General features: G+C 44.1%; 1 protein-coding gene across 1 annotated transcript; it reads left to right on the forward strand.

Annotated features, from left to right (window-relative positions):
- The first annotated feature begins 11621 nt into the window (after positions 1-11621).
- Sumo2 (small ubiquitin like modifier 2) lies at positions 11622-24392 on the forward strand. The gene is made up of 4 exons (XM_034507665.1): positions 11622-11804; positions 13198-13329; positions 17026-17097; positions 23725-24392. The coding sequence occupies exons 1-4, from the start codon at positions 11784-11786 to the stop codon at positions 23785-23787; spliced, it is 288 nt and encodes a 95-aa protein (XP_034363556.1). The 5' UTR covers positions 11622-11783; the 3' UTR covers positions 23788-24392.
- Positions 24393-27060: the final 2668 nt, after the last annotated feature.

Below are 27060 nucleotides of genomic sequence, written 5' to 3' on the forward strand. Positions count from 1 at the left end.
TCAACCTGCAGCCAAAGGGGCGAGGGAGACAGGCTCCAGTCGCATCCTGCAGGGATGAGACTCTTGGTCACAGTGACTCACTTGGCTGAGTCATGGCTGGCTTGGCTTACCTGTTTAAGTTGGTGGCCTCCATGGCTGGAATGTAGAGAGGTCATCTTCAGTAGGTTATAAGGCGGCTTGGTAGTTGAAGACCTTCTCCACGGTTCCTCACAGCAGGTCTCAAAGAGGAGAGGTAGTCCATGGTCTTAAAATGTTTATTGTCCTGGTGGAAAATAGATGAAATTATACTCCGTATTCTCAGGGTGGACCTGAGGTTAAATACCTTTTGCAAGGAGGAGGGTCTGGGAAGAAATGCTTAATTGGCTATGCCCTCTGCCCTTTAGGTGTCTTATTAATATGGAGATGTATTGAGGCTCTGTGGCCTGTGTCATCACATCCTTTACTTGTGCTAAGTGACTGATGTCCACAAACCTGTCATTAGGAGGGGCTGTAGCCATGTGAAAGGAGCCAGGGGCCCAGGAGCAAGGCTGAACTCCTACCATCCCTGGAGGGTCTCCAGGGTTCAAGGCCTACTTGACCAGGTACCCAGCTGCCTCTCACAGCCCCACAGGTATGCATTCACCTTATGTGAAGTAGATACTAAATTTATGGGTAACTCAGGTCAGAATTATCCCCCAAGACTGAAAAGATTTGGCAACAGCAATATTGGAAACTTGTCCTCAGTTAGACTGGAGAACATGGTGGAAAGAGGAAGCTAGGGCCATAGAACAATGAAATAGGGCTAGAGGTATTAATATTTCCAAAGATCAGCTGCTAGGTAGAGGTCAATATGCTGAATTACAAAGACAGCTTGAATGTGAGTATCACATTTGGTGCTATGTCATTCAGCAGCTTTAAATGCTTGGGACCAGGTTGAAAAATCAGGAAACAGATCTCAGTCATTTACTAAAATTATACAAGGCCCCCAAAAAGCCTTCATTGATTTTTTTTCTGCAACTATTAACTTCATCTATAAATAGAATAGTATCAGATTCAGAAGTCAGGCAAATATTAATTGAATCTTTGGCTTTGGAAAATGCTAATTCAGGATATAAGAGGATGATTAGGTATAAAAGTAATTTGAGGGGGCTTTCTTTGCTCCCAAATAACTGCAGAGCATTTGTATGCCTGCTCTAGCCCATTTTGGCTCCCAAATAAATGACATAAAGACCTGGTATTTTTAATTAACAAGCTGCAAGCAATTCACTGAGCAAGTTCTGAGCTATTTTAACTTGACTAGGCTGCTACTACCCAGCAATACGCCCCACCCCATTACTTGTCATCTGTTCTTGCCCTGTCTCACTCTGGTCCATGTGTGTCCTCGTGGTTGCTCTCTCATTTATGACTTCATGGCAAATCCTCCTGATCCCTCTCTATGGTCTCTCACTTCATTTCTCTCCTCTCCTACTGTTTCCCTTCTCTCTGTTCTTTCTTGGGACCCCCTGACTGAGAGCAGAAATACTGCTCTTATCTCTTTTGCCCAGGTAATTGGCTGATCAGCTCTTTATTAACCAATTAGAGGTGATGGAAAACAATTTCTATGTAACACTGAGACTGGAAACGCTTGACCATGCCATCCTCTGAACTACAATCAGATGTCTGGGCATAGAAATCAGCACCTGAGTACACAGTGCACAAAACCATCCTCTAACAATTAGGCCTTTAAAGGCAAGATCAGTGCCAATAGATGAATGGATTAGAAACACAGCTGATATTTGATCTCACATTTATGATGCTACTCTGATAAAAATAATTTCTAAAAGCTTTAAGAAAAATCAAAATGACAGATGCTTTAATTGTGGTAAGCAAGGGATTGTAGTCAAGGCATTCCTAGAAACAATGTGTTTTTGAGGTAATCCAAAAAGAAGGCCCCAGTTGCCGGGCAGTAGTGGTGCATGCCTTTAATCCCAGCACTTGGGAGGCAGAGGCAGGTGGATTTCTGAGTCCGAGGCCAGCCTGTTCTACAGAGTGAGTTCCAGGACAGCCAGGACCACACAGAGAAACACTGTCCTGAAAAACAAAGCAAAACAAAACAAAACAAAACAAAACAACAACAAAAAAGAAAGCCCCAGTGTTCTGGAGTATACAGAAGGCATGGCAAAGGCCTGCACTGAATTAATAAATGCAGATCAATAAGGAATAGGCAAGGTAACTCTTTGCTGTCAGGATATGCCCTAGGGGGGCTCTCACAGGCCCCAATATCAAATTTGATTAAGTCATTCTCTGTCAGCATCTTAGGAGCTCTTTGTGGTGGTTCGAATATGTTTGGCTCAGGGAGTACCACTGTTAGAAGGTGTGGCTTTGTTGGAATAGGTGTGTCATATGGGCTTTAATATCCTTGTCCTATAGGCCTGGAAGCAAGGCTTCTCCTGTTTGCCTTTGAAACTCTCAGCAGCTCCTGCACCATGCCTGCCTGGACACTGCCATGCTCCCACCTTGATGATGATGAACTGAACTTCTGAACCTGTGAGCCAGCCCCAATTAAAGGTTGTCCTTTATAAGAGTTGCCTTGGTCATGGTGTCTGCTCACACAGTAAAACTCTAACCAAGACACTCATCCACAAAGCAATTAAAAGATTTAATGTCTGTTGTTAAAAACAGCACTGCTCTGAATGTAACTGAGGACAAAACAGCTTCAATAGATAAAACAAAAATGCAGGAAGGATCAGAAAACAAGTAATTTGGCCAACTGCTATAGATGATTAGAGCTGGGCGGTGGTGGTGCACGCCTTTAATCCCAGCACTTGGGAGGCAGAGGCAGGCAGATTTCTGAGTTTGAGGCCAACCTGGTCTACAGAGTGAGTTCCAGGACAGCCAGGACTACACAGAGAAACCCTGTCTCGAAAAACCAAAAATAAATAAATAAATAAATAAAAAAATAGATGATTAGAGACCAAAGCTAAAAATACAAATAAATGGCATCGGAATTGAAGGTTTGGTAAGCACAGGAGCAGATGTAACAATAATTTCACCAAAATCTTGGCATCCAGATTGGCCTCTTCAGGAGGTAAATATTCAGCTTCTAGGGATTGGAGCGTTATCTCAGGTAAAACAAAGTACAAGGTGGGCCAAGTATATGGGGCCAGAAGGACAAATAGGAAAATTAAAGCTATATGTGGCTAACGCAACCATGGGGACATGATTTGTTGCAGCAATGGAAAACTCAGATTAACATTCCTCCAATCTCAGAAACAAACCATAAAATAAAGATGCTTCTGAGAAAAACATTAAAAGGTAAAGGTATTATCAAGAACAGTCATAGATGCTCAGGTTGAAACCAAAGGCACTCTGGTTTTTTTTTGTTGTTGTTGTTTTGTTTTGTTTTTTAAGAATTATTTATTTATTTAATGTATAACTGTACACTGTACACTGTACACTGTACGCTGTAGCTGTCTTCAGACATACCAGAAGAGGGCATCAGATCCCATTTCAGATGACTGTGAGCCACCATGTGGTTGCTTGGAATTGAACTCAGGACCTCTGGAAGAACAGTCAGTGCTTTTAACCTCTGAGCCATCTCTCCAGCCCCCCAAAGGCACTCTTAATATTTTAAAATTATAATTTAGCAAGGACATACTTCCCTTACCGGAATGAAATAAAAATTGGTTTTCCTAAACCACGTGTCTGAGTTCGATTTCTGAGTTTGAGGCCAGCCTGGTCTACAGAGTGAGTTCCAGGACAGCCAGGACTACACAGAGAAACCCTGTCTTGAAAAACCAAAAAAAAAAAAAAAAGATATTTTTATTGTTTGGTATTAAAACCACACAAATTTAAAATGTAAATTCAAAAGGTTACTATAATTCAAACTTGTTTTCTAAATCTCTAAGAGTTTGGAGTAATTTGGAACTTAGATAAAATATTTGAGCAGGGTGGTGGTGGCCTGTACCTTTAGTTCCAGTGGGTCTCTCTAAATTCTAGAGTCACAGTAACAGGGTGCTGGGGATACATGCCTTTGACCCCTCCACCTAGGGACAGGACTCAGATTCATCTCCTAACTTGCAATTAGAGAAATCACATATTTACAGATTAGTACAAAAACCCTCTCTAGGGTTACTAGAAAGGCAACTAATTTTATATGGGGACAGGAACAAAGAACAGCTTTTTGGCCACTGGTAAGCTCTTCTCCATTCATGCAACCGTGACCAGTATTGAACCAAACGATACCCTTATTATGGGTATCATATTAATTAGTGAATTGAAAAAAAGGAGTCAACCAACATTTGCCTGTTGGGTTCTATTGCAAATGCTTTCCATATACAGAGAATAACAAACAAACCTGGACATTTTACGAGGCACGGAGAACTTATACTCAGACATTGCCAATACCCTCTAGTCATAAGGGCGCCTTTACAATGACGGATGGATCTGTTCAGAGTTCTTCACAGGCTTAACCACGATAGGGACGGCATTACAATGAAAATGGTACTTATCTGAATTCCTTTGTAACTAGGATGTGGTAGCACTGGGGTCTGTGCTTTCCCAAACTGAGGAAATATCTCCATTGTCTAAACTGCTCACCCCTCTCCAAAAAGAGGCAACTATTGAACTGTGGGGACTGAGTCCTCAAATTCTTCAATGTGTTCGGAACAATACTTGTAGTCATGCTAAGAACTAAGGCAATTAAAATTAATTGCGGAAACGAATCTTATTAAGCCTCCTTTTAGCTATAAAGTTTTTGCAACCTACTTTTAATACGGGTTCAACCTTTCCTCTAGCCCACCACCCAGCAGAGGTAGTCGAAGAGAAAAGTCAGTAGGATATGGAGGAAGTGGACCTGTTCAGCAATAGTTCTTTGGGGACGAGCTGCTTGGTTCACACTTCCCGATTACTCGTGTGGAATTTATCCTTCTCAGGCCTCTGATGGGTTTGAAGACTGGACTAGTGAAAGATTTATCAGCTTAACAGCAGAGATCAATGTTTCAGCTGCCTTCTCTGTCCTCCTCATGTGTAAAAGATCAGGCCTCAAGCCTCACTCTCCTAGAGCTACCAGTAAGTCTAAACACAGTTTACCTTGTTACCACACTCAGAAAACAGGTCTCAAAGTAACTTTTTATTATTCCTTTATATAAAGGTATTAACTGTGACTGCTCCCAATAATCAACTACCCATGTCTCTTGGTGAATAATTGGAGAAGAAAAAAAAAAGTGTAGTTTATTTAAAGTCTGAGGATACAGAAGCTTAAGTTGTGAGGGTTCAGGGAAATGTTTTAGGATCTAAGAAGATGTTTCGAGGTTGGTAAGTGCAAATTGTGAAGGCTGGGGGCAGGGAAAGGTTAAATGGCGATACAGTGATTTAAGGTCTTTCCAGTGCTGCCTTGTCACTTTCCCAGAAGGTGACAGGCTGAGCCTCAGAGGAATTGAGACTGACAAGCACAAAAGCAGTGGGAGACTTAGACTTGACTTGGGTGTAGACATGGCACCATAGAACTCTCACAGAAGCTATGGGAGCAGGCTCAGGACCTGCAGGGGGTCAAGCCAGGAGTCCCAATGCTGAGAGCAGAAAGTGGACATGGGCTCCCATCCCTAAGTATAGCTTAAAAGTGCTTCTCAGTGTGCTAAATTCATATAATCCAGACTCCCGATAGGGGGAAGAAACGCCTTTTTCATGGTCTGAAAATCAAGATCAAGTGAGCGTTTGCCCCTTCTGTTCCATGGAAGGTTTCTGTCTTCCCAGAGCTCACCTTAAAGAGTATTCATATTTGAACCCAAAATCATTTCGCAAGCCTCTGCGAGTCTATCCCGTCTCAGATTACAAACAATGGTGACTGTGACATCTGAATCTTATCCCTTTCTGTGAACCTAGATTTTTGTAAGCTTCAGGGAATCAACTTGAAACCACTTCTTATGGGTTAAGTGGACTCGAGATAAGGCTGTCAATGAATAGCCTAAAGTTTCCTGCTTATTGCCTATTCTGGGGGTGGGACTCTTCCCCCTTTCCCTGGCTTTGGGACTCCCCTCTCCCAACTGCCAAGACCATGGGCCTAAAAGTTTTCAATATATACACAGGAAAAATTCTTTTCTTTCTAATGACCTAACTTTATCTCTGCCCCTATGTATGTATGTATGTATGTATGTGTGTGTGTATGTATGTATGAATGAATGAATGTATGTATGAATGTATGTATGTATGTACATATGTATACATCCAGCATCCTGCCAAGTCCAGGTGTTTCCTCAAAATCTGCATCCAGTACAGCTCCAAAGTGGCTAGCCTCAGACGGTCCCACAGACCAAAGTGGCTAGCCTCAGATGGTCCCACAGAGCTGGTCCCACAGAGCCTGGACAGCAAGTGAAACAGCCAGCACTCCTGGAACATGGCTTGCATCCCAAATCCTTAGGGTTCCCAAAGATGTTGACACCCTCAGGTGGGAAGGAGCAGTCTAAAGAACACAACACCCTTATTCCTCCCCCATCACCCCTTCCTCACTTTTAATTAGTCAAAAGGGGAGGACTATCAGTATAACGGCAATTCCACGGGTCTTCTCTCAGGGACATAGCAACTGCTTATGTCATCACCTGCCCCCTCAGCCGCTAGGTACACCAGTTGTGTGCTGCAAATAAATAAGGGCCACCCCAGCTCTCTCTCTCTCTCTGTTCTTTGTGTGCCCCCCTCCCTCTCTCCTCCCTCATGGTTCTCTCCCTGTCTGTCTGTAGTCCACTTGTCTGCCTCTACCTTTTCCCCAGGCCCTCACTCCTCTGTTCTCCCTCACTGAACCTCTCTTTACATCAGATCTGTTGCATGGCATAATTTCTCCAGGGTACACTTTGGCTCTGGCCCACCAAAGATATCCGCGCCCCCACAACCGTGTTATACTTCATAGCACTCTCAAGCCTTGTTTTGTTTTATTTATTTATTTTTATCTATTTATTATTTGGGCAGTTCACACATGTGCTTTGGCACAACTTGTAGGAATTGGTTCTCTCCTTCCACCAGATGGACGCTGTAGAAATTGGGCCACCAGGCATAGTGACAGGTGCCTTTACCTGCTGTGCCATCTCTCTGGTCTTTTGTAGATATCCTCTCTCTCTCTCTCTCTCTCTCTATCTCTCTCTCTCTCTCTCTCTTTCTATCTATCTTTCTTTCTTCTTGAGACAGGGTTTCTCTGTGTAGCCCTGGCTGTCCTGGAACTCACTCTGTAGACCAGGCTGGGCTGGCCTTGAACTCAGAAATCCGCCTGCCTCTGCCTCCTAAGTGCTGGGATTAAAGGGTTGTGCCACCACTGCCTGGCTTTGTGTAGATATTATTACATCAGAGCTTTTTCAGTATGTTATTTTTTGGTGCTGTGGACTACTCCCTAGGCATAGGGCCTATGACAGACTCTCCTCCCCAACCTTGTTTCCTCCTTCTCTTTTTCTTTCTTTTTCATTTTTGAGCTAGGCGGTCTCTGAGTTACCTAGAATGGCCTTAAACTCATGTGTAGCAGAAGCAGGCCTCAAGCATGTGGTTCTCTGGCATCCTTCCAAGTACCTGGGATTACACGACTTCACTGTGTGTCCACGCTTTGTGTGTGTGTGTGTGTGTGTGTGTGTGTGTGTGTGATTAGCTTATGTGCTCTGCCTGCATAGATGCCGTGCACAAAGTGCATGCAATACCCTCTGAGGCCGGAAGACATTGCTGATCCCTCTTAGGTCTGGGGTTACGGACCATGTGGGTACTTCTAATTGAACCTGGGTCCTTTGGATGCTGGAGCCCTTTATCAGTGAGCCACCTCTCCAGCCTCTCTGTGATTTCAGTAATTCCCTAAACCCATTTTGCAAAATTCTCATGTGCTTTTGTATGTGTGGCTCACACATTTGAATACTCATTTTATTTATTATTATTATTATTGGGGGGGGGTTGAGACAGGTTTTCTCTGTAGCCCAGGCTGTCCTGGAACTCACTCTGTAGACCAGGCTGGCCTCGAACTCTGAAATCTGCCTGTCTCTGCCTCCCAAGTGCTGGGATTAAAGGTGTGTGCCACCACTGCCTGGCTGAATATGCATTTTATATAAACTCCTTCTCTGCCTGAAGGTGATTTTGTAGTTTAGCACAACCTTGGTGGGAGAGTGAGTATATTATAAAGAGATTCCTGTCTCCCTGATGGTAGCATTTAAACAATCTTTGTGTGCTAATAAAGGTGAGTTAACCATCATTTGTCCCCAAAGCTCTACAAGATGGTATGTTTAGTGGTCAAAAGCCTGAAGCTTAGTAGAACCTCAAAGAGCAGGGAACCGTCTTCCCTTTCCCAGTACCTGTCAGGTACCCACCATCTTCACTTCCTGCAGGATCCATGCTACTGCACAAAGTATTTACATTTTCAAGACCCAGAAGCAAACATTTACTTTGCCCACTTGGATGTTTCAGGAAAAGATGTCTGTGTCTTTAATCCCAGCACTTGGGAGGCAGAAACAGGGGCAAGCCGATCTCTGAGTCTGAGAACACTCTGTTCTCTAGGTTAGCCAGGGCTACATAAAAGAATCCTGTCTAGGGAGCTGGTAAGATGGCTCTGTGATTAGGAGCACTGACTGCTCTTCCAGAGGTCCTGAGTTTAATTCTCAGCAACCACATGGTGGCTCACAACCACCCATCCGTAATGGGATCCGATGCCCTCTTCTGGTGTGTCTGGAGAGATTGACAGTGTACTCATATTAAAAACAACAAAAACCTTGTCTCGAAAGATAACAACAAAATGAAAACATTCATAAAGACCCTCTTGGTGGCTGGTACAAAGCAAGCACCAGACAATTGTTAGTGATCTTCACTTCTACCCCCGACCCCATGACTGTGAGTTATTAGACGTATAATATAGTACTATATATAGAATAGTATATAGGTATATAGTATATACTATGCTGTGTGTGTGTGTGTGTGTGTGTGTGTGTGTAAATAGACATTAACTTTTTTTAAGTCGGGGTTTCTCCGTATAGCCCTGTAGACCAGGCTGGCCTTGTACTCAGAGATCTGCCTGCTTCTGCCTTCTAAGTGCTGGCACTGAAGTCATGCACCGTCATTGCCTGGCTCTCACTGTACCTCTTGCTGACTTGGAACATGTTATATAGACCAGTAGACCAGGCTGGCATCTAATTCACAGAGATTCTCCTGCCTCTGCTTTGTGAATGCTGGGATTAAAGGTTAGGACACCCAGAACTGTCTAAAGTGAAGTTTTTTGTTTTGTTGGTGTTCCAAGAAAGGGTTTTGTTGTGATAGCTAATCTTCCCGGAGGCTGGTGGCAGGAGTTCCTCCCTACCGCCTCAGTGTCGTGGATTCTTGAAAGAAAGACACCCACACCAAGCCTTATATTTAATATGCCTTAATCAGCTCAATGGTTGGGCCACTCCCAAACTTCCACGTTACTAACGTCCCCCCCCCCATATTCCTGAATTATTAAAACCTATTTTCCATCTTTGTTACCCTAGACTCAATGGGGGGGTACCCCCTGGGGCCATTCTTTCCCAGCTGCTTGCTTTCCATTCCGCAACCCTCAATCCTGGATCCTATTTCTTCCCGGGCATGACGATTCTCTCTCTTTGTCCTTCCCCTTATCTTTGCCTGGGAATCCTCTGTCTCTCTCCACAGCCATTGGCTGCCAGCAACTATATTCACCAATCAGAGCCAGCTGGGGGCGGGGACCCTCGGTTTCTCACGTGAGGGATTCTCGTGGGAATTTGGGAACCCATAATGCAAAGCACTAAACCAAATCCGGGACAGGGCTTTTCTGTGTAGTCCTGGAACAGAGACCCGCCTGTCACTGCCTCCTGAGCGCTGGGATTGAAGGTGTGTGTGGTACCACCGCCCGGGAAAATGAAGCATTTTAGTTCATTAGGATCTACTAAGTTAGATGTGCATAGGGACATTCGAATAGAGCTGTTTAGAAGCCGTAGCTTTGGGGCTGGTGGGATGGCTCCTTGTGTAGAGGGGCTTGCTGCAAAGCCTAATAAGGGGACTTCAATCTTTAGAACCAACAAGATGGAACGAGAAAACCAGTTTCTACAAGTTGTCTTCTGACCTCCACATGGGGCCCCTTCCATGGCATGTACGCACATTGGCCCTACCTATACTAAATTAAAAAAAAAAAAAAAAAAAAAGACGGGGTCTCACTGCGTAGCCTTGGCTGTCTGCCTATCAGGAATGCAGATCTGCTTATCTCCCCTCCCTAGTGTAGGGATTAAAACGACTTGTGCCACTAGGCCCCGCCCAAAAGGACATTTTAAAATTATTTATTTATTTGTTTGTTTGTTTGTTTTTGTTTTTTCAAGACAGAGTTTCTTTGTGGAGCCCTAGTTTTCCTGGAACCTAAATCTGTAGACCAGGCCGGCCTTGAGCTCAAACACTAACCTGCTCTTCCTCCCTAATCTGCTGGGATTAAATACCTATGCCACCACAGATATGCAAGAAGGATTTTTTTTTAAACGTTAGAAAATCTGAGTTTAGAAAATAGATGATATTGGAACGGATTCATATATCCCTGTAGAGGAAGTAGACTAATTTTAAAAAGTCTGTACTAAAACTCCAAGAAACAGTAAGTTTAATAAAGAAAAATATTACGATGTGCTACAGGCCTAAGGAGACAGAAAAAAACCTGTTTTCTGCAAAGTCGAAGGGAGTTCGATAGGGGTGGGAAACGGAGCACGTTACTGGATTCAGCAAAGGTGACCTTGTGAAGAGTTTTAGTGCAGCTATGAGGACAGCAGCAGATTGCAGTGGATTGAGGAGTGAGTGGGAGTTGAGGGGGTGGAGGCAGCTGCCATGGGCATCTTTTCAAGCTGTTTGGCCAAGGAGGAACATTATGGTGGTAATGTAATAGTGATGCGACATCCCCCCCTCTGTGGTAATGCAGAAGTAGAAGAAAACACAGGGGTACAGGAAATAGAAAAACCAAGTGAGAGGCACAGGATGGGATCCACAGCACAGAGGGCAGGATTTTCCTGGGAGGATTCTACTCCTGTTTGTACTGGATAAAGGGACAAAACGATTGGCTGGCTCGCGAGCTCTATGTTGTTGGGTCGGTTCCCCTGATGGACAGTGTTCTCTTGAAGTTGAGAGACAGGCCACAAGCGAGGGGTTCCTTGAGTGGATACAAGAACATTTTTTTCCTCAGCTACAGTAGGGTTACCAACAGGTTGGAAGAGATTTGAATTTGAGGCTACCAGCTGTTTGATGAAGAAGGACGAAGGGACTGGGAAGTTTGATGTGCAGGGGGTTGTTGCATTTGTCCTACTGAACAGTTGTTTTTCTCAGAACCTGATGCTGCTGTTTTGATGTAGGTGCCCCCTTCCACGTGGAGTTGGTCTTTCTTTCTCGACCTAGGCTCACCTCACGTCTAAGGCCACGAGCCTTCCCGTCCTCGCCGAGGACCAGCTGGAAGCCATTTTGATTATGCTCCACCACCGAAGGAGGACAATACAGCCCCGCCCAGAGCCAGGCGCGCCCCCGCGGCGGGATTGGTGCGCGTGTCCGCGCCTCTTCCCGCCGACCTGGCGGGCGTCTGGCCCAGGCGGCGGAGGCGCGGGCCGTGGGGGGGGAGGAGGGGTGGTTATGTAAGCGTTGCGCGCTCCCGCGAAGCGACAGCCAATGAGAAGCCCCGGCCACTCGTGCTCGCGCACGCAGGGCGGGGGGAGGGAGCGCACGACGTGCGCGCGCCCTCTGCCTCGTCCACCGCTGCCGCCTCCTTCTTCTGCCGCTCCTGGTGCTGCTTGTGTGCTCCTTCAGTGCGGACCTGGTGCCTCTTTTGTGAAGCGGCAGCTGAGGAGACTCCGGCGCTCGCCATGGCTGACGAGAAACCCAAGGTGAGCTCCGGGCGGCCGTGTGCGCCTCGCCGTGCCGTCCGGTGGGTGGCGCGGCCCGGGGTCCGGCCGAAGCCCGCCGCGGGCTTCCCTGCCTGCCCGGGGCCCCCCACGGGGCCAGCCGCGGCTCAGGCCCGGCGCTCCGCGCCATTTTCCTCTCTAGCTCTCTTCCTCCCGCCCGCGCCCGAGGAGGCCCGCCGCCCTCCCCCGCCCCCAGGCCCTCGGAGCGCGCGCGGCGCGAGGCGGGCGGCGCATCGCGGGAGCCCGCGGCCCGGGCGGCCCCGCGCTGGGTCCTCGGCGGCGCCCGGCGCGTGTGATGAGAGCGTTGGGCGCGCGGGGCCCGGATCGGCGGCGGCGGCGGGAGTGGTGCCCGGGGCCCGGGGTTTCCCTCTCGGGGCGGGGGCCGCGCCGGATCAATGGGGTGTGCTCGGGCAACCCCGAATGGGGGATTCCGGAGTAGGTCTCGCTCCAGGCCCGAGGGGCCCGCGGGGGAGGGGCAGCGTCGCTCCGCCGGGCGCCCAGAAACCCGCACCCTGGCGGGAACCATGTGGCTTGTTGTGGTTGGAGGCTTAGGTGCGAGCAGAGACATGGGCTCAACTTGAGGACGGGCCTTCGGAGGCACGGGGACACTTGGCTCCGGACGACTGGATGAGCATCAGTCTCCAGGGCACCCTCTGGTCCCGATTCTGTTTCGAGGAGGACACAGGATGGAAGAATCCTTGGACGTAAACATTTGATTTTGTTGAACTGCGTGCGGTTTGGGTCGCAGTGTACGGGAAGACTTGCACGAAGATTGTATTCGAGCCTTGACAGCAAAGGAGAGGGCGAAAATAAGCTCTGAACTAAAAAATGAAGCAGTTTATAGAGTCGAACGTTAATCTGCCCATGTAAAAAAGGAGAATCCGGATATCCCTCAGTTGAGAGTGTTTTTGTTTTTTTAAAAGATATGTTCATTTGATGTGATCATTGACCAGAGTTTGCTAACTTTATCAAGAAGGTAGCAGTGAATTTTGAAATACAAGGTATGGTTTTTCCACCCACCCCCACTCTAGTAGTTGTGTTTATAACGCTTTGAAAAGTGTTTATGAGAAACAACAGATTTTGGCGGTGACAGGAAATAATGCCGTTTTAGAAAATTTAGCCTCAAAAGCATTACAGTCAAGGGGACGAGCTTGTAAGTGTATTGTTGCCGTTGCTAGTATCAGTGTTTCTGTAACAGCCCTGTAACGCTTCCTGCAGGGTTTCTCATCTTTCAGATCAGCGGCTGGAAACAGCTGTGTGCTGTTTGAGAGAATGAGAGAAACCTGTTGATTCTGAAGCGTTTGGGCTTGCTGCAGCTTTAAAGATGTTTGTGTTTCACATCTTCCAAATTACACTCTTATTTTTCTTTCAACAGGAAGGAGTCAAGACTGAGAACAACGATCATATTAATTTGAAGGTGGCGGGACAGGATGGTTCTGTGGTGCAGTTTAAGATTAAGAGGCATACACCACTTAGTAAACTAATGAAAGCCTATTGTGAACGGCAGGTGAGGAATTGATAAGTGTACTTCCACTTAATCGTTTAGACAACCGAATTAGGAATAGAAAATATACTATCACAGTATTGCATGGCTATTTTTGTTAAGGTGCATGTGATTATATTGTACACTTTGCAGGGAGGTTTAGTATTACGATACTTGTGCTAAGCCAGTAACACCTCTTTAGATCAATAAGACTACAAGTTCCCAAGGAGATACAACTGTACTTTCATGAGGGAAAAAGTGGATTGGTGTTTGGGTTTTTTGTTTGTTGTTGTTGTTGTTTTTCCCTTTTATTATTTAGACAATGCATTCTGTCAAAATATTTGGGTGTGGTGGTAGACACCTTTATTCCCAGTTCTGTAGGCAGAAGCAGGTGGATCTCTGAGTTCCAGGCCAGCCTAGTCTGCAGAGCTAGTTCTAGAGCAGCCAGGGCTACCCACAAAAACACACCCTGTCTCAAGAGAGAGAGAATTTTAGCCAATTTCAGTTTGGGTATTGCAGTTCTTCTGAAGCATGTCAATTCTAGCTAGCCCACCCTCCACCCCCAATTTTTTTCCCCCCAGTAATTGTAGAAGTCATAGTATGGTGTATGTCAAGCCAGATTTGTGTATCTTGAGGAAGTTACCCAACCCCAGAGGTTAGGAAATGTTAATCATTTTTGAGTAAAGCATGAACACTTTCCTTTTCTATTATAAGGAAAACTCTTAGAGGTGTCAGGAGGAAAGAGACAATTCTCTTTGATGTGGGTGTTGGGATTTTGTCTTTGTTTTCCTCTGAAACAGGGTCTTCCTGTGGTGCTCTGTCTGCCTAGAGCATGCTATATAGACTAAACTGGCCTTGAACTCAGGCAGTCCTCCAGCCTTTTACTCCTCATCACTGGGAGAGCAAGCCAGGTTCATTCTCTTGATTTGGACAAATCTGGAAAGTCAGTGTGAGATTTGTTAGAGCTTCCCTTGCAATGCTAAGTTAATAAAGCAAGGGCAACTTTAAAGATGATAGCTTAGTTTCCCACACTGGTTCATTAGCTGTAGTAATAGCAGAAGTAGGATTTTTCTTGTTTTCTAAGATGTGAAAATTGTGGAATTCATTTTGGTTTTCGTTTTGTTATTGTTGTTCGAGACAGGGTTTCTCTGTGTAGCCCTGGCTGTCTTGGAACTCACTCTGTAGACCAGGCTGGCCTCGAACTCAGAAATCCGCCTGCTTCTGCCTCCCAAGTGTTGGGACTAAAGGCGTGTGCCACCCTAACCGGCTCATTTTGGTTTTCAAGACAGCCTTATTTGTGGTCAGATTGGCCTTGAAGTCTGTACTCCAGTGCTAGGGTTATAGGTATGGGCCATCATATTTTCTGTTTTATGCCCCCCTTTAATGCAATAAAAAACTGCTTCCAGATTGGTTGTTTTAAGTTTCTGTGTTAACATTCATTTTATTCATGTCTGGCCTGAAACAGAGATCTACTTGTCTCTGCCTCCCAGATACTGGGATCAAAGTTGTGCATTGCCACACCAGCTCATTGCACATTTTATATTCTTAACTTTTGGTGAAATAACCTGCCTAAAGAATTAGTCAATAAAGAAATTTGGGAAAGGGGCTTTTTGAGGTGGCTCTGCAAGCCTGTTGGTATTCAGTCCCTGAAACCCACAGTAGGAGAGAACCACTGACTTAAGAGTTGAAATTGGCCTGGGAACTGGCTCCACTCTTGTACTATGGTCCATTTGCCTCTCACATATAACAAGACTGGAGTCTCACATGCTAGGCAAGCAGTCTACTGATGATCTGTTTCCCAGTGCTCGCCATGCTTCCACACAGGCACTTAGTACAATTTAGGTATTAGGCTGGGGATAGGCATAGTCCAGCATTTGCCCACCGTGGGGAGGCCCAGGATTCTGTTCTCAGTGAGAGGTGGGTATGAGGGTTTATTAGGTGGCATCTTCCATTGAACATTCATCACCTACAGGTTTCTGGAGAAAATCTTAATTTTCTAAATTATTTATATTTTCATTTGTTGAGGGTAGGTTGCATAGCCCCATCTGGCCTCCACTGTATAATGTTGAATTGTTGAAAGTCCTGTGTCTAGGATTTTGTTTTGTTTTGTTTTTCAAGACAGGGTTTCTCTGTGTAGCCTAGGTTTAGTAAATTTAAGATTCTCACCCCAAGCCTACCCCGACACCTTTTTTGGTTTCTTTTTTGTTGTTTGGTTTTTCGAGACAGAAGGCATGCGCCACCACTGTCCGGCCTTGCTTTCTTTTCCTAGGACTTGAGAGGCAGAGGCAGGTGAATTTCTGTGACAAGGCCAGCCTGGTCTATAGAGCAAGTCCAAGATAGCCAGGGCTTCACAAAGAAACTGTTTTTCAAAAGCAAAAAAGCAAAAAAAAAAAAAAAAAAAAAAAAGAGAGAAAAGAAAATAAAAAAGGGCAAACTCAGTGTATAAGAGCACTGGTGGTTCCTCCAGAGGACCTGGGTTTAGTTCCCAACACCATATGTCAGCTTTCTGTAACTCCAGTAGCAGATCTGACACCATCACACAGACATATGCAGGCAAAATACAATGCATACAAAATAAAAAATCACTTTTTTTTAATGAGGGGTCGCCCTGGAGTCTGTTGTTAGGGTTGCCTTATAATGGTCTCCAGCACTGAACAAATTTGACCTAGCAGCACTAGAGAGGTGCAGACTGGGTTAGGAAGTAAAATGTCATTCTCCACTATACTCGTGCTATCAAAAGTCTAATTTGTGGTGCTGGAGATAAGACAGAATGCTTGTCCAACAGGCATGACGCCTCAGCTTCAGTCCTTACCACCAAAAAATCAGAACACCCAAAGAGTTGTAGAACCGATCTGGTGATTGGTTCCAAGTCAATCAAGGCTTTACAATTAAACTGTCTTGTTTTTTGATTTGGTTTCTAATGCTCATGATGGAAGGGCTTCTGTGTTCACATCTAACAGTGAGCTGAGCTTCGTTTCCTTCTGTCTAGACTCTGCATCCCAGCAGACCCCAGCTTGTCCAATCTCGCTCTTTTAGTTTGCTTTTTATTTATTTATTTTAATAGTTTTTCAGTCAGGGTTTCTCTGTGTAGCCCTGGATGTCCTGGAACTCTTATCTATAGACCAGGCTAGATCATCCTGCTTCTGTGTCCCCAGTGCTGGGACTGTAGGACACCACATCCCTAACTTGGAGTCAGTTCGTTCCATCCAGGGATTGAACTGGGTTGCTTACCTCTAGAAGTGTTTCTGAAATCCCCATTCTGCACTGTTGAAGCCAAAACATTGGGATCCGTGGTATTATTGTTAGATCTATCACCAGATATGATCTTTACTTATGATCTTCTTATCTGTGTTAATAATGATGGATAGAAGCCATGGGGTACGTTGACTTCTTGACGTATTACAAGTATTGAGAGGTGCTGTAAAAGTAAATACCATTTTGAAAATTTAGTTTAAAAAAATTAAATGCCTTAATTTCCCCATTTTGTTTGGTGTTTTATTTTCAGATTGATCTCCTGTATCCTATGCTAGTCTCATATTTGATAATTCCCAGTGTTGGTACTGTTAGAAGCATATGTGTGCCATCTTGGTTTTGAAATTGGGTCAATAAGAAACAAAATGTTTATCTGTATAGAAAATGTTAGCATATTGGTAATTTTATGAATACAAAAAGAATGAGTTTTTAGTCGTCATATGCTATTTGCTTTTAATCTCTTGTTAGGGTTTGTCAATGAGGCAGATCAGATTCCGGTTTGATGGGCAACCAATCAACGAAACAGACACACCTGCACAGGTAAAATTTTCTCTGCTTTTAGGAAAATTCTGTTTTATGTGTATGTTTGCAAGTGTTTACGAATGGGCATTTGTGTGTGTGCAGAGGCTAGTGAGGACATCAGGTGTCCTGCTCTATTTCTATAAGCTTTAATCTTTTGAGATCTGTTGCTGAACCTGGAGGTTGGTGTAGGGGTAATATTTAGAAAATGGCACCCAGTCCAGCTTGTTCCCAGGCAGCCACCATGTTCCCCTTGCTCCTCAGCTCTGACCAGGCCTCCGGCTAGCTAGATGCGTTGCACCCAGTAGATGCCAACATGGAGGATGGCTCTGCCAATCCCCCACGATGCATCCACAAAGCTCGGCTGAACCCCAGGCAATACCTGTCATCCTCACAGGACCTGGTAGAAATGAGACTCTTAAAGCTTAATGATTATCTAAAGGATTTATATATTCAGAACTGCTCAATCAACAAGATGCCCACATAATTAGAGTTGTTACCCAGTATCTAACCTTTTGATAGAAGTTGCTACCCAGGACAGCTTCAGACCTGTCTATGGTTCTCTATGGCTAATAGCCTCCTTCTCCTCCCATTCCTCTTTTTCTCCCCTCCTCTTCCTATCTTCTTCTCCCAGCTCCACCACCTCTTCTACTGCCTAATCACCTAGCTCCCCTGCAAATACGATGTAGCAGAATAAGTATCCTGCTACAGATTGACTCCATTTAACTGTCACTGAACCTCCAGTCTCTGTTTTGGGAATCCAAATTCAGGTTCTTATTTGCTAAGCAAGTACTGTTATCTACTATTAGTAGTCTATCCAGCTTTGGTTTGTCTTTGTTTTTTCAGTTTTGTTTTTGATTTTTTTCTGTGTAACCCCTGCTGCCTTGGAGCTCTGGAGCTCTAGAGTAGGCGGGCCTAGAACTAAGATCTTCCTGCCTCCCTGGGCAGTGATGGCACATGCCTTTAATCTCCATACAGGCAGAGGCAGGTGGGTTTCTGAGTTCAAGGACAGCCAGGGCTACACAGAGAAACCCTGTCTTGGGGGAAAAAAAAATCTTCCTGTCTCTATATCTGCCTCCCAGGTGCTGGGATTATTTCTAAAGCAGCTTTGTTTATGAGTTCAGTGTTGGAATGCTGAATTACAGCTTTTTTCTTTTAATTATTGTACCAAATGATGACTTCCATTGTGTTATTTTTACCCCACTCCTTTTTAAAGCATTCATTGATTTTATATGTTCTCCTTTTTTCAAGAACTTATTTTATGTGTTGAGTATTTTGCCTGCATGCACATGTGTATATACCATGTATGTGCTTAGTGTCTGAGGCAGTCAGAAAAAAGGGCGTTGGATCCCAGAACAGAGTTATGGATTTGTGCACTGCCATGTTGGTGCTGGGAGTTGAACCTTTGTCCTCTGCAGGAGCAGCTTAACCTCTGAGACATCTCTGCAGCCTGTCATTGCCATTTTAATACATGGTTGTTTTGTTTTCAGACAGTCTCTGTCCCAAGCTGACCTGGAACTCATATAGCTTAGGACAGCATTGGGACTACTGATTGTCCTGCTTCTCCTTTCTGAAAGCAGAGATAACAGGCCTACAGCCTCATTTTCTATGTGTTTGGTGTTGGGGATTGAACCCAAGGCTTCGGACATGTTGAGCGAGAACTATCACAGCATTCCTGCTTGTTTTGAGAACTGTTTTTGCAGAGAGCAAAGCTGTGAAATAGGCCAAAAGGAAAAGGAAGGAATAGAAATCTATTCAGAACGTGCAATGGCTTTTAGTTAACCAGCTACTACTGTGTAATAGCCATTCAGTTATTTGATTCAATTTTTCTAATTAAAATGGTTTGGCCAGGGCGGTGCTGGTGTACACCTTTAATCACAGCAGAGGTAGTCTGAGATCTCTGAGTTTGAGGCCAGCCTGGTCTACAGATCAAGCTCTAAGACAACCAGAGCTACACAGAGAACTGTGTCTCAAAATACAAAACAACAAAAAAGGATTTTTTGTTGATAAGTAAAACTTGATTGTGTTTATTTAGAGTGTATTTTGTTTCCTTGTTTGTTTTTGTTCTTTGCTGCTAAAATACTTGTACAGTTTAGGATTACCAGGCCTAGAAGAGTTCTTCATGGCCAGGTGGATGTTGAGCCTGCCCGTTCTTAGTTCCTATATTAAAGTGAAATTTTAAATCTATGCTTGTGGGGATATTTTTAGTTTTTATTTTAAACTATATGTCTGGGGATGTACATGAGTGCAGATGCCCCTGGAGGCCAGAAGGTGTCAGATACCCTGGGATGGAGTTTGCAGATGGTTGTGAACTGCCTGACGTGGATGCTGAGAAATGAACTTGGGTCCCCTTAAGAGCAGCAAGTGCTCTTAACCACTAAACCACCTCTCCAGCTCGGTTTTCATCTATTCTTGGCTCGGTCTGTCCCCTATTGCTCTTGTTAGCTGGATTTGACTATGTATATGCAGGTTTGTAAAGACATGAACTATTAAAAGGTAATGCTCTAATCATCCCTAATTTTTTGATAGCATTGCAGGTCCCCTCCCTTCCCCCCGTAATTGTGCAGTGTATGGTTGTCTATGTAAAGCATTGTGTCCTTTTCCTCTAAAGCTTCCCTTTACAACTGGAGGGAAAAGGAACTTTGGTTCACTGAAAAAAAATTTTCCTCTTAAAATAGTTTTTCTTTGTGTAGCCTTGGATGACCTGGAACTGGCATTCGAACCTCTGCCTCATGAATGTTTGAACTACTTCACCACTGCAAAACCTTACATCGCCTAAGTCTGTGAGAGTAGAAACTTAACTTTGATCTTTTGGGCTTTTCACTTTTGTTTGTTTATTTAAACATGCCCCTGTTTCAACCTATCCCCTGCTCCCCATACACACATACACACATAAAACAACTAGAGGGGAGTGGGCTGAAGCAGTGGCTCAGCAGTAAGAGTACTTGTTGATCTTGCACAGGACACCAGAGGGGTTGCTTTGGCAATCCTTTTATAGCTCTAGTTACATATAATCTAATGCTGTCCTGTCTACAGTGGACACCAGGTTCCCTTGTAGTGCATACACATGTAGGAAAAAAGTCATGCACATAAAATGAGTCATTATTATTATTTAAATGGGGGCTGGGGGGGAGAACAGAAAGATAGCTCAGCAGCATATAAAATAAAAATAAATAAATCATGGATAAATTAAAAATGGAGTGTTGGAACTAGAGAGTTGGCTCGGGGGTTTAGGAATACTAGCTGCTCTTCCAGAGGTCCTTAATTTCATTCCCAGCAATCACAGGATGGCTCACAACCATCTGTAATGGGATCTGATACTTTCTTGTGGCCTGCACCGTGTATGCACACAGAACACTCATACATGAATAAATGTTTAAAAAAGGTAGGTGAATTATAGCATTTAAGAACCATGGCTAGCCGGGCAGTGGTGGTGCACGCCTTTAATCCCAGCACTTGGGAGGCAGAGGCAGGCGGATTTCTGTGTTCTTCCAGGCCAGCCTGGTCTACAGAGTGAGTTCCAGGACAGCCAGGGCTACACAGAGAGACCCTGTCTTGGAAAAAAACAAAACAAACAAACAAACAAAAAAAAAAAACAAAGAACCATGGCTATTGTTTAAGAGACCTAGGGTTCCTTTCTCATCACCCACATGATTGCACACATACATCTGTACTTGAATAATGATGTATATACATACATGTTGACAAAAGCTTTGATTCTGAGCTCTGAGCTGGCCATGGTGGTAAACACCTGTCCTAGCACTTTGAGAGTGGAGACAGGCAAATTTGAGGCTAATCCAATATACACGGGGAGTTCCAAGATGGCCAGAGCTACACAGAAGCCCTGTTTCAAATTCGCCCCAGACCCAAATTATGCACATATAATTTTTTTAATGAAAATAGTGGAGAGTGCTAAATATGTTAGGAACGTAGTTGGTGAGGTTTGATTTTTACAGGTAGACTTACCATATTCAAGCTGTAGTCAAGGGAGAATGCTGAAGGATTTCTCACTAGTGGAAGTCTCCAGTTAGGTGGGTTTTTTTTTTTTTTTTTTTAGATTTATTTATTGTATGTATATGAGTACACTGTAGCTGTCTTCAGACACACAAGAAGAGGGCATCAGATCTCATTACAGATGGTTGTGAGCCACCATGTGGTTGCTGAGAATTGAACTCAGGACCTCTGGAAGTGCAGTCAGTGCTCTTAACCACTGAGCCATCTCTCCAGCCCCCCAGTTAGGTGTTTTAACCATAAGGAGGTGCTATGTTTTCTTGTAGGAAGGCAAAACTGATCTATTATCCTGGAACATTGTGAAATTTTCAAGTTTAATTTGAAATTCAATTTAGAATTGTTCTGTTCTGCCATCATAAAATTTTAGAAAACTTCAATTTTTGTTCCTAGAATTGAAAGCTGTTGCAGGACAATGGTGGGTCACATCTTTGTGAGGCAAAGGCAGGTGAACCTCTTGAGTTCAAGGTCAGCCTGCTCTACTGAGCAAGTTCAGGGATGGCCAGAGCTATAAACAAAAAACTTGTGGCCCTGTAGTGGTGGTACATAGCTTTAATCCCAGGCAGAGCTCTGAGGGGGAGCTCCTGTGAGTTCAAAGCCAGCCTGGTCTACTGAGCGTTTGTGTTCCTAGAGTGATTTGGGGGGCTTGTTTTTCTCTTCAGGGATACAACTCGGGTTCTCAGACTTGAGATCAAGCACCTCTCCTCACTCAGCCATCTTCTTACCAGCCCACCATTTTGGAGATAGGGTCTACTTGTATAGTTAGCTTGCCTTTATCTTATTACATAGTCCAGTCTAAATCTGCCGTCCTTCTGCTTCAGCCTTCCTAGTACTCAGAGTACAGGCACACAGTGTGGTTCAAATGGCGAATGCTACAGTTGTGGTAAGTCAGTATGTTAGCAGCTGTTTCTTTTTTTATAATCAGGGTTAGGGTTAGCTAAGTATTGTAGAGATAATGAAGAGTTTCTTATAGACCGAATATGGTGGCCTAAGTAAGTTCCTTTTTTAGAGGTGTCCAAAGGATATGATTTTTATCTCTTACAAGTTTTAGTAAATAACATGTCCATGTATTCCCCTAAACACTCCCTCTAGACCAGCTCGTGTAGCCCAGACTGGCACAAACATGTCTTGTTGAAGACTTTCCTAAGTTCTTGATCTTCCTGTCTGTACCTCCCAAAAGCTGGGATTACCAACCTCCACTGAACTTTTTTTTTTTTTTTTTTTAAGCATGTGTGTGGCAAGGAGTAGGGCATTGGGGAGGAGGTCAGGATAATTTCAGGCTTCGATTCTCTTTACATTGTTCTGGAAAATTAAACTCATAGTCAGGATAAGGTAGTTGGACTTGCAGGGCAAGCACTACAACACACTGAGCCGCCTGGCTTGCTATTAAAAAAAAACCTTTTAAAGAGCCAGTTCACTTTCTACAGTGGTGCTGTATGTGTTAAGACCTTACACTGTGAATGCAGGGGCCAGTGGATCCATGTGAGTTTGAGACCAGCCTGGCCTATAAAGTGAGTCTCAAGACAAATAGAGATGCAATAATACAATTTCTTATTGTATAATTTGGGGTTTTTGCTTTTTGAGGTGGTCTCACTGTATTCTTGTCTAGCTTGGAATGTTGATCAGGCTATTCTAAATAACAGGTGATCTCCATAATTTAAAAAATTTGATTTTGGGGGCTGGTGAGATGATGGCTTAGCAGTTAAGAGCACTGACTGCTCTTCTGGAGGTCATGAGTTCAAATCCCAGCAACCACATGGTGGCTCACAACCATCTGTAATGAGATCTGATGCTTTCTTATGGGGTATCTGAATACAACTACAGTGTTCTAAGAAACACTGAAGCAAGAGGGGGGTTGGGATTTGATTTTGGTCTAATACTTCTTTTGAGGCTATTTAACAAATGTGTTATATCCTTTTTTTGTTTGTTTTGGTTTTGGGTTTTTTTTGGGGGGGTGGGTTTTTGTTTTTTGTTTTCTTTTTTTTTTTCTTTTTTCTTTTTTTTTTTCCCTGAGACAGGGTTTCTCTGTGTAGCCCTGGCTGTCCTGGAACTCACTCTGTAGACCAGGCTGGCCTCGAACTCAGAAATCCACCTGCCTCTGCCTCCCAAGTGCTGGGATTAAAGGCGTGCGCCACCGCCGCCCTGCCAAATGTGTTATGTCCTAAGGGTATTGTGCGTTATTTTAAAAGTTGATATTAATGTTTAACTTACTAATTAAAGAAAAATTTTTTTTAAGACTAGCTATCACATATGTTGTAGTCTAGGCTGGTGTCACAGTCTAGCAGTTCCCTGGAGTGCTGAGATGACGTGTGTGCGTGTGTGTGTGTGTCTCTCCATGTGTGATGAGGATGGCTGGGCTAATGGAAACTTTGGTTTTAAGTGCAGTTCTTGGAAGACTGAAGGTAGGTTTGTCATCATTTAAGACCAGCCTGGGGCTGTCCCTGTATTCATTTCCCTTTCTTGAGCTCCACAGTGCTCTGGTTTTAGAGATGTTTTTAACATGCTTATCAGTTTTCATGAAACTGACGTCTATAATAGTGAAGCCTGGAGTGGTATGGGATGTGCTTAAATTTAATATGAAAACTAGACATTTACAATTTTGCTGCACTGGTTTTAAATTTGTTTTCTTTTCTGTGCTAGTTGGAAATGGAGGATGAAGATACGATTGATGTGTTCCAGCAGCAGACAGGAGGTGTCTACTAAAGAGGGAACCTGCTACTTTACTCCAGAATTTTGTTATAGACCAAGAATACATTCTCAATTAGAAAACTGCAATTTGGTCCTGCCACATCCTGACTACTACAGTATAGTTTTCTCTCTTCTTTCATTTCCCTGTCCCCATTTCTTTATTGTACATAAAGTAACTGGTGTATGTGCACAAGCATATTGCTCTTTTTTCTTTTCCTTTTTAAACTTAAATGGCCAATGTTCTGTTTTGGTTGACATCGGATGGAGATGATCTGGGGGAAAGTACTGGGTCTGTGAAAATATCCCCCTTCTCCATTAGTGGCATGCTCATTCAACTCTTATCTTTATATTTCAGTAAGTTATTTTGCTCTCACTGTTTTAACAAAAGAACCCAACAACACAAAATCCTTGCATACCTTGTTCGATTGGAGAATTTTAATGTTTTTCATTTATCATTGTAAAACCAAGGACAATTTTATAACTTTTTTGTACGTAGCTGTTACATGTAGGGCAATCTGTCTTTAAGTAGGGATAAATTACTCTTGAACAAAATGATCCTAGATAGTTTTCCCTTCAAGTCAAGTGTCTTGTTGTTTAAATAAACTTCTTGTTTAAAATGAGCTGTTCTCTTTATTCTGAAGCATATTAAATAGAAATGTTGTTTCAAGTCCAGGTGTGTTAGCTCACACATTTAATCCTAACACTGGGAAGTAGGGGCAGGTACATCTTTCTGAATTTAAGGCTATCCTGGTCTGTAGAGACAGTTCTACAACAGCCACAGCTACATAAACCCTGTCTCAAAAAAAAAACTGAAGCAGAGGCAGGCATATAGCTCAGAGGCAACCTGGTCTACATGGTGTGTTGCTGACCAGCTGGGCAATACAGTGAGCTCTTATCCCATAAAATAAAGGGCAGGGAAGGCTTAGGAGTTAAGCACAGGTTTGGTTCCCAGCCCCCATTTTGGGACTCACCACTAATTCTGACAGCTTTCTCTGGCCTCTGAGGACCAAACAAGCAGTGCACACACAATCTATGCACAAAACAGACACATCAAGTAAAGCCAAGAAAAATTAAGCTTTATAGACCAGTAGACCAGGCTGGCTCAGAACTCACTCATCTGCCTGCTGAGCGCTGAGATTAAAGATATGCATCACTATTCCTGGTCTGGTTTTTACTTAAATAGTACATTATATACTGTTGTGTGTGTACATAAACAGTAGGCGTGCTTGTGCTGCAGTGTACCTGTCAGGACAACTGGCCAGTGTTTTATTCTGTGTAGGTTCCTGGGATCGAAGAGTCCTTACCTGCTGAGCCATCTCACTAGTCCATTTTCATGAAAAAGTGTTGCCAGGCACAATTGAATGCACCTGTAGTCAGCACTCAGCAAACAAGTGGATCTGATCTACATAGGATGCAAATCTTAGGACTGCCAGGATTATACCATCACACCCTGTGGGGGCAGGGAGTAGGTAGGAGGGCACAGAGGTAGACAGTGATAATCTTACCACCTTCTAAAAATTATCACTGGTGTCATTTTAAGTCTGAGGTGGGGATTAAATCTACAGTAGAGTACTTAGAACAGGAGAGCCTTTCTAGGTTTGAGCCTCTGTTGACTAGACAATGGAAATTTAGACCCAAGAATTCAAAGTTCATAGCATCCTGGATGATGCTGTACTGGGTAGCACAGTACAATCCTGTCTCAAACACATCACTCACATTCTAGGCTGGTCTGTGATTTACTATGTAGCCGATGATGACCACAAGTGAGCTTTTGTCTTCCTGTAGAGCATTATAGATTAAACTGTAGACTTGGTACTGGTCCAAGGCAGGCTGGGTATTTATTTAATCCAGTACTTAGTAAATGCCAGTAACTATCAGCTGATCTGTATTCCTAGCCCTTTCTATCTTCTGTTCATATATATTTCTTTTTGGGGGGAGGGAGAGGGTTGAGACAGTGTCCACCATGTAACCCTGGATGGTATGGAGAATACTGTATAAAGGAGCTGCCCTTGAACTAAGAGTGCCTGATGTGTGTCAAAACTTGTGGGGAGATAGGGAACCCACAATAGAGCAAAGTATGGAAGCCACCAAAGTCCAAGTTGGTGTACCTGGTTGAGTTTTATGGGAGTGAGTTTCAGAAATATAGGTGAGGGGTTACTTCCTGGAGCAGAAATGATTAAAAGACAGTTGTATCACCAAGGGCCATCCCAGCTCACAAACCTGGGATAGTGGAGCAGCTCACACACAGCACAGCCTGCCTGCAGGTTCCAAGTGTTCTTTCCAGATGCCTGTCAATCTACACCTCTTGAAGGCAGCTGGGCTGTTTGCTGCGTTTTGCAGGTAGAGCTAGTCTGAGGACTCTTAGCTTTCATTGCTTTACTTTGGCAGGGAGGGGCCTAGTGAATCTGGTCAGTTTCAGGGGTTTCCTGAAGCTATTTTGAGTTGCTTACCTTCTAGTTTAAAGAGCTTTCTAGCTGGAGAACCTGAATCTCAGGACACTGCCTCAACCTTGAATGAGTTGAGATTACAGGTGTGAGCCACTTTACCCCAAAAGACTTCTTGATTGTTGCGCTACCAACAAGAATGAGAAATGCCCTCTGGTGAGAGAGGCTGTAAGAGAACCAAAGGGAATGCTAGTCATGGTTGGCTCTTTTAGCTTGAAAGGTTGAGATGAGGGTAGCTCCAGTAATGTGCTCTTTCAAGTTTTCCCGTTTGCACTCAGAGATGGCTCTGCAGTAAGAGGGCTTGCTGAACAACCATGAAAACTGAGTCTGAATCCCAGCGTCCACATAACAAGAAGCTGAATGTCCCACACATGCCTGTAACCCCAGCAGTGTGTGTCCTGGGGGTGGGGGGTGGGGGCTGGAGATAGGATCACTGGAGCTTGCTAGCTTCTAGTTTAGCCAAGAAAATGCAAGCCCTTTGTTTAGGGAGCCGACTTTATCGCAGGAATAGGCAGACTGATGATGCCAAGGATGTATCCACAGGGTGCTTTAGCTTTCTGACTTTTGAGGTGGGGCTCAGAAGGTTGGTGCTCTATATGTCAGGAGGCCATGTGTTATGGTGAGACTGGTATTAAGATCTCCTTGGGTGAGACATAATTAGAACATAGTGAAACAGGTTGGAATTTAATCTGTTGTTTGGAATGTGGAGTGTTATTTCCCTGTAAGCAGTGACATGTAACTACAAGATCATTTTAGGAATTAGTAAGATTTAGTAGTATGCTCTTGCAGCTTTTATGGAACTTCAAAGTCCAAAAATCCTAATCCTTGTGTGTGTGTGTGTGTG

Source organism: Arvicanthis niloticus, chromosome 6 (assembly GCF_011762505.2).
Source record: "Arvicanthis niloticus isolate mArvNil1 chromosome 6, mArvNil1.pat.X, whole genome shotgun sequence".
Taxonomy (NCBI): Eukaryota; Metazoa; Chordata; class Mammalia; order Rodentia; family Muridae; genus Arvicanthis; species Arvicanthis niloticus.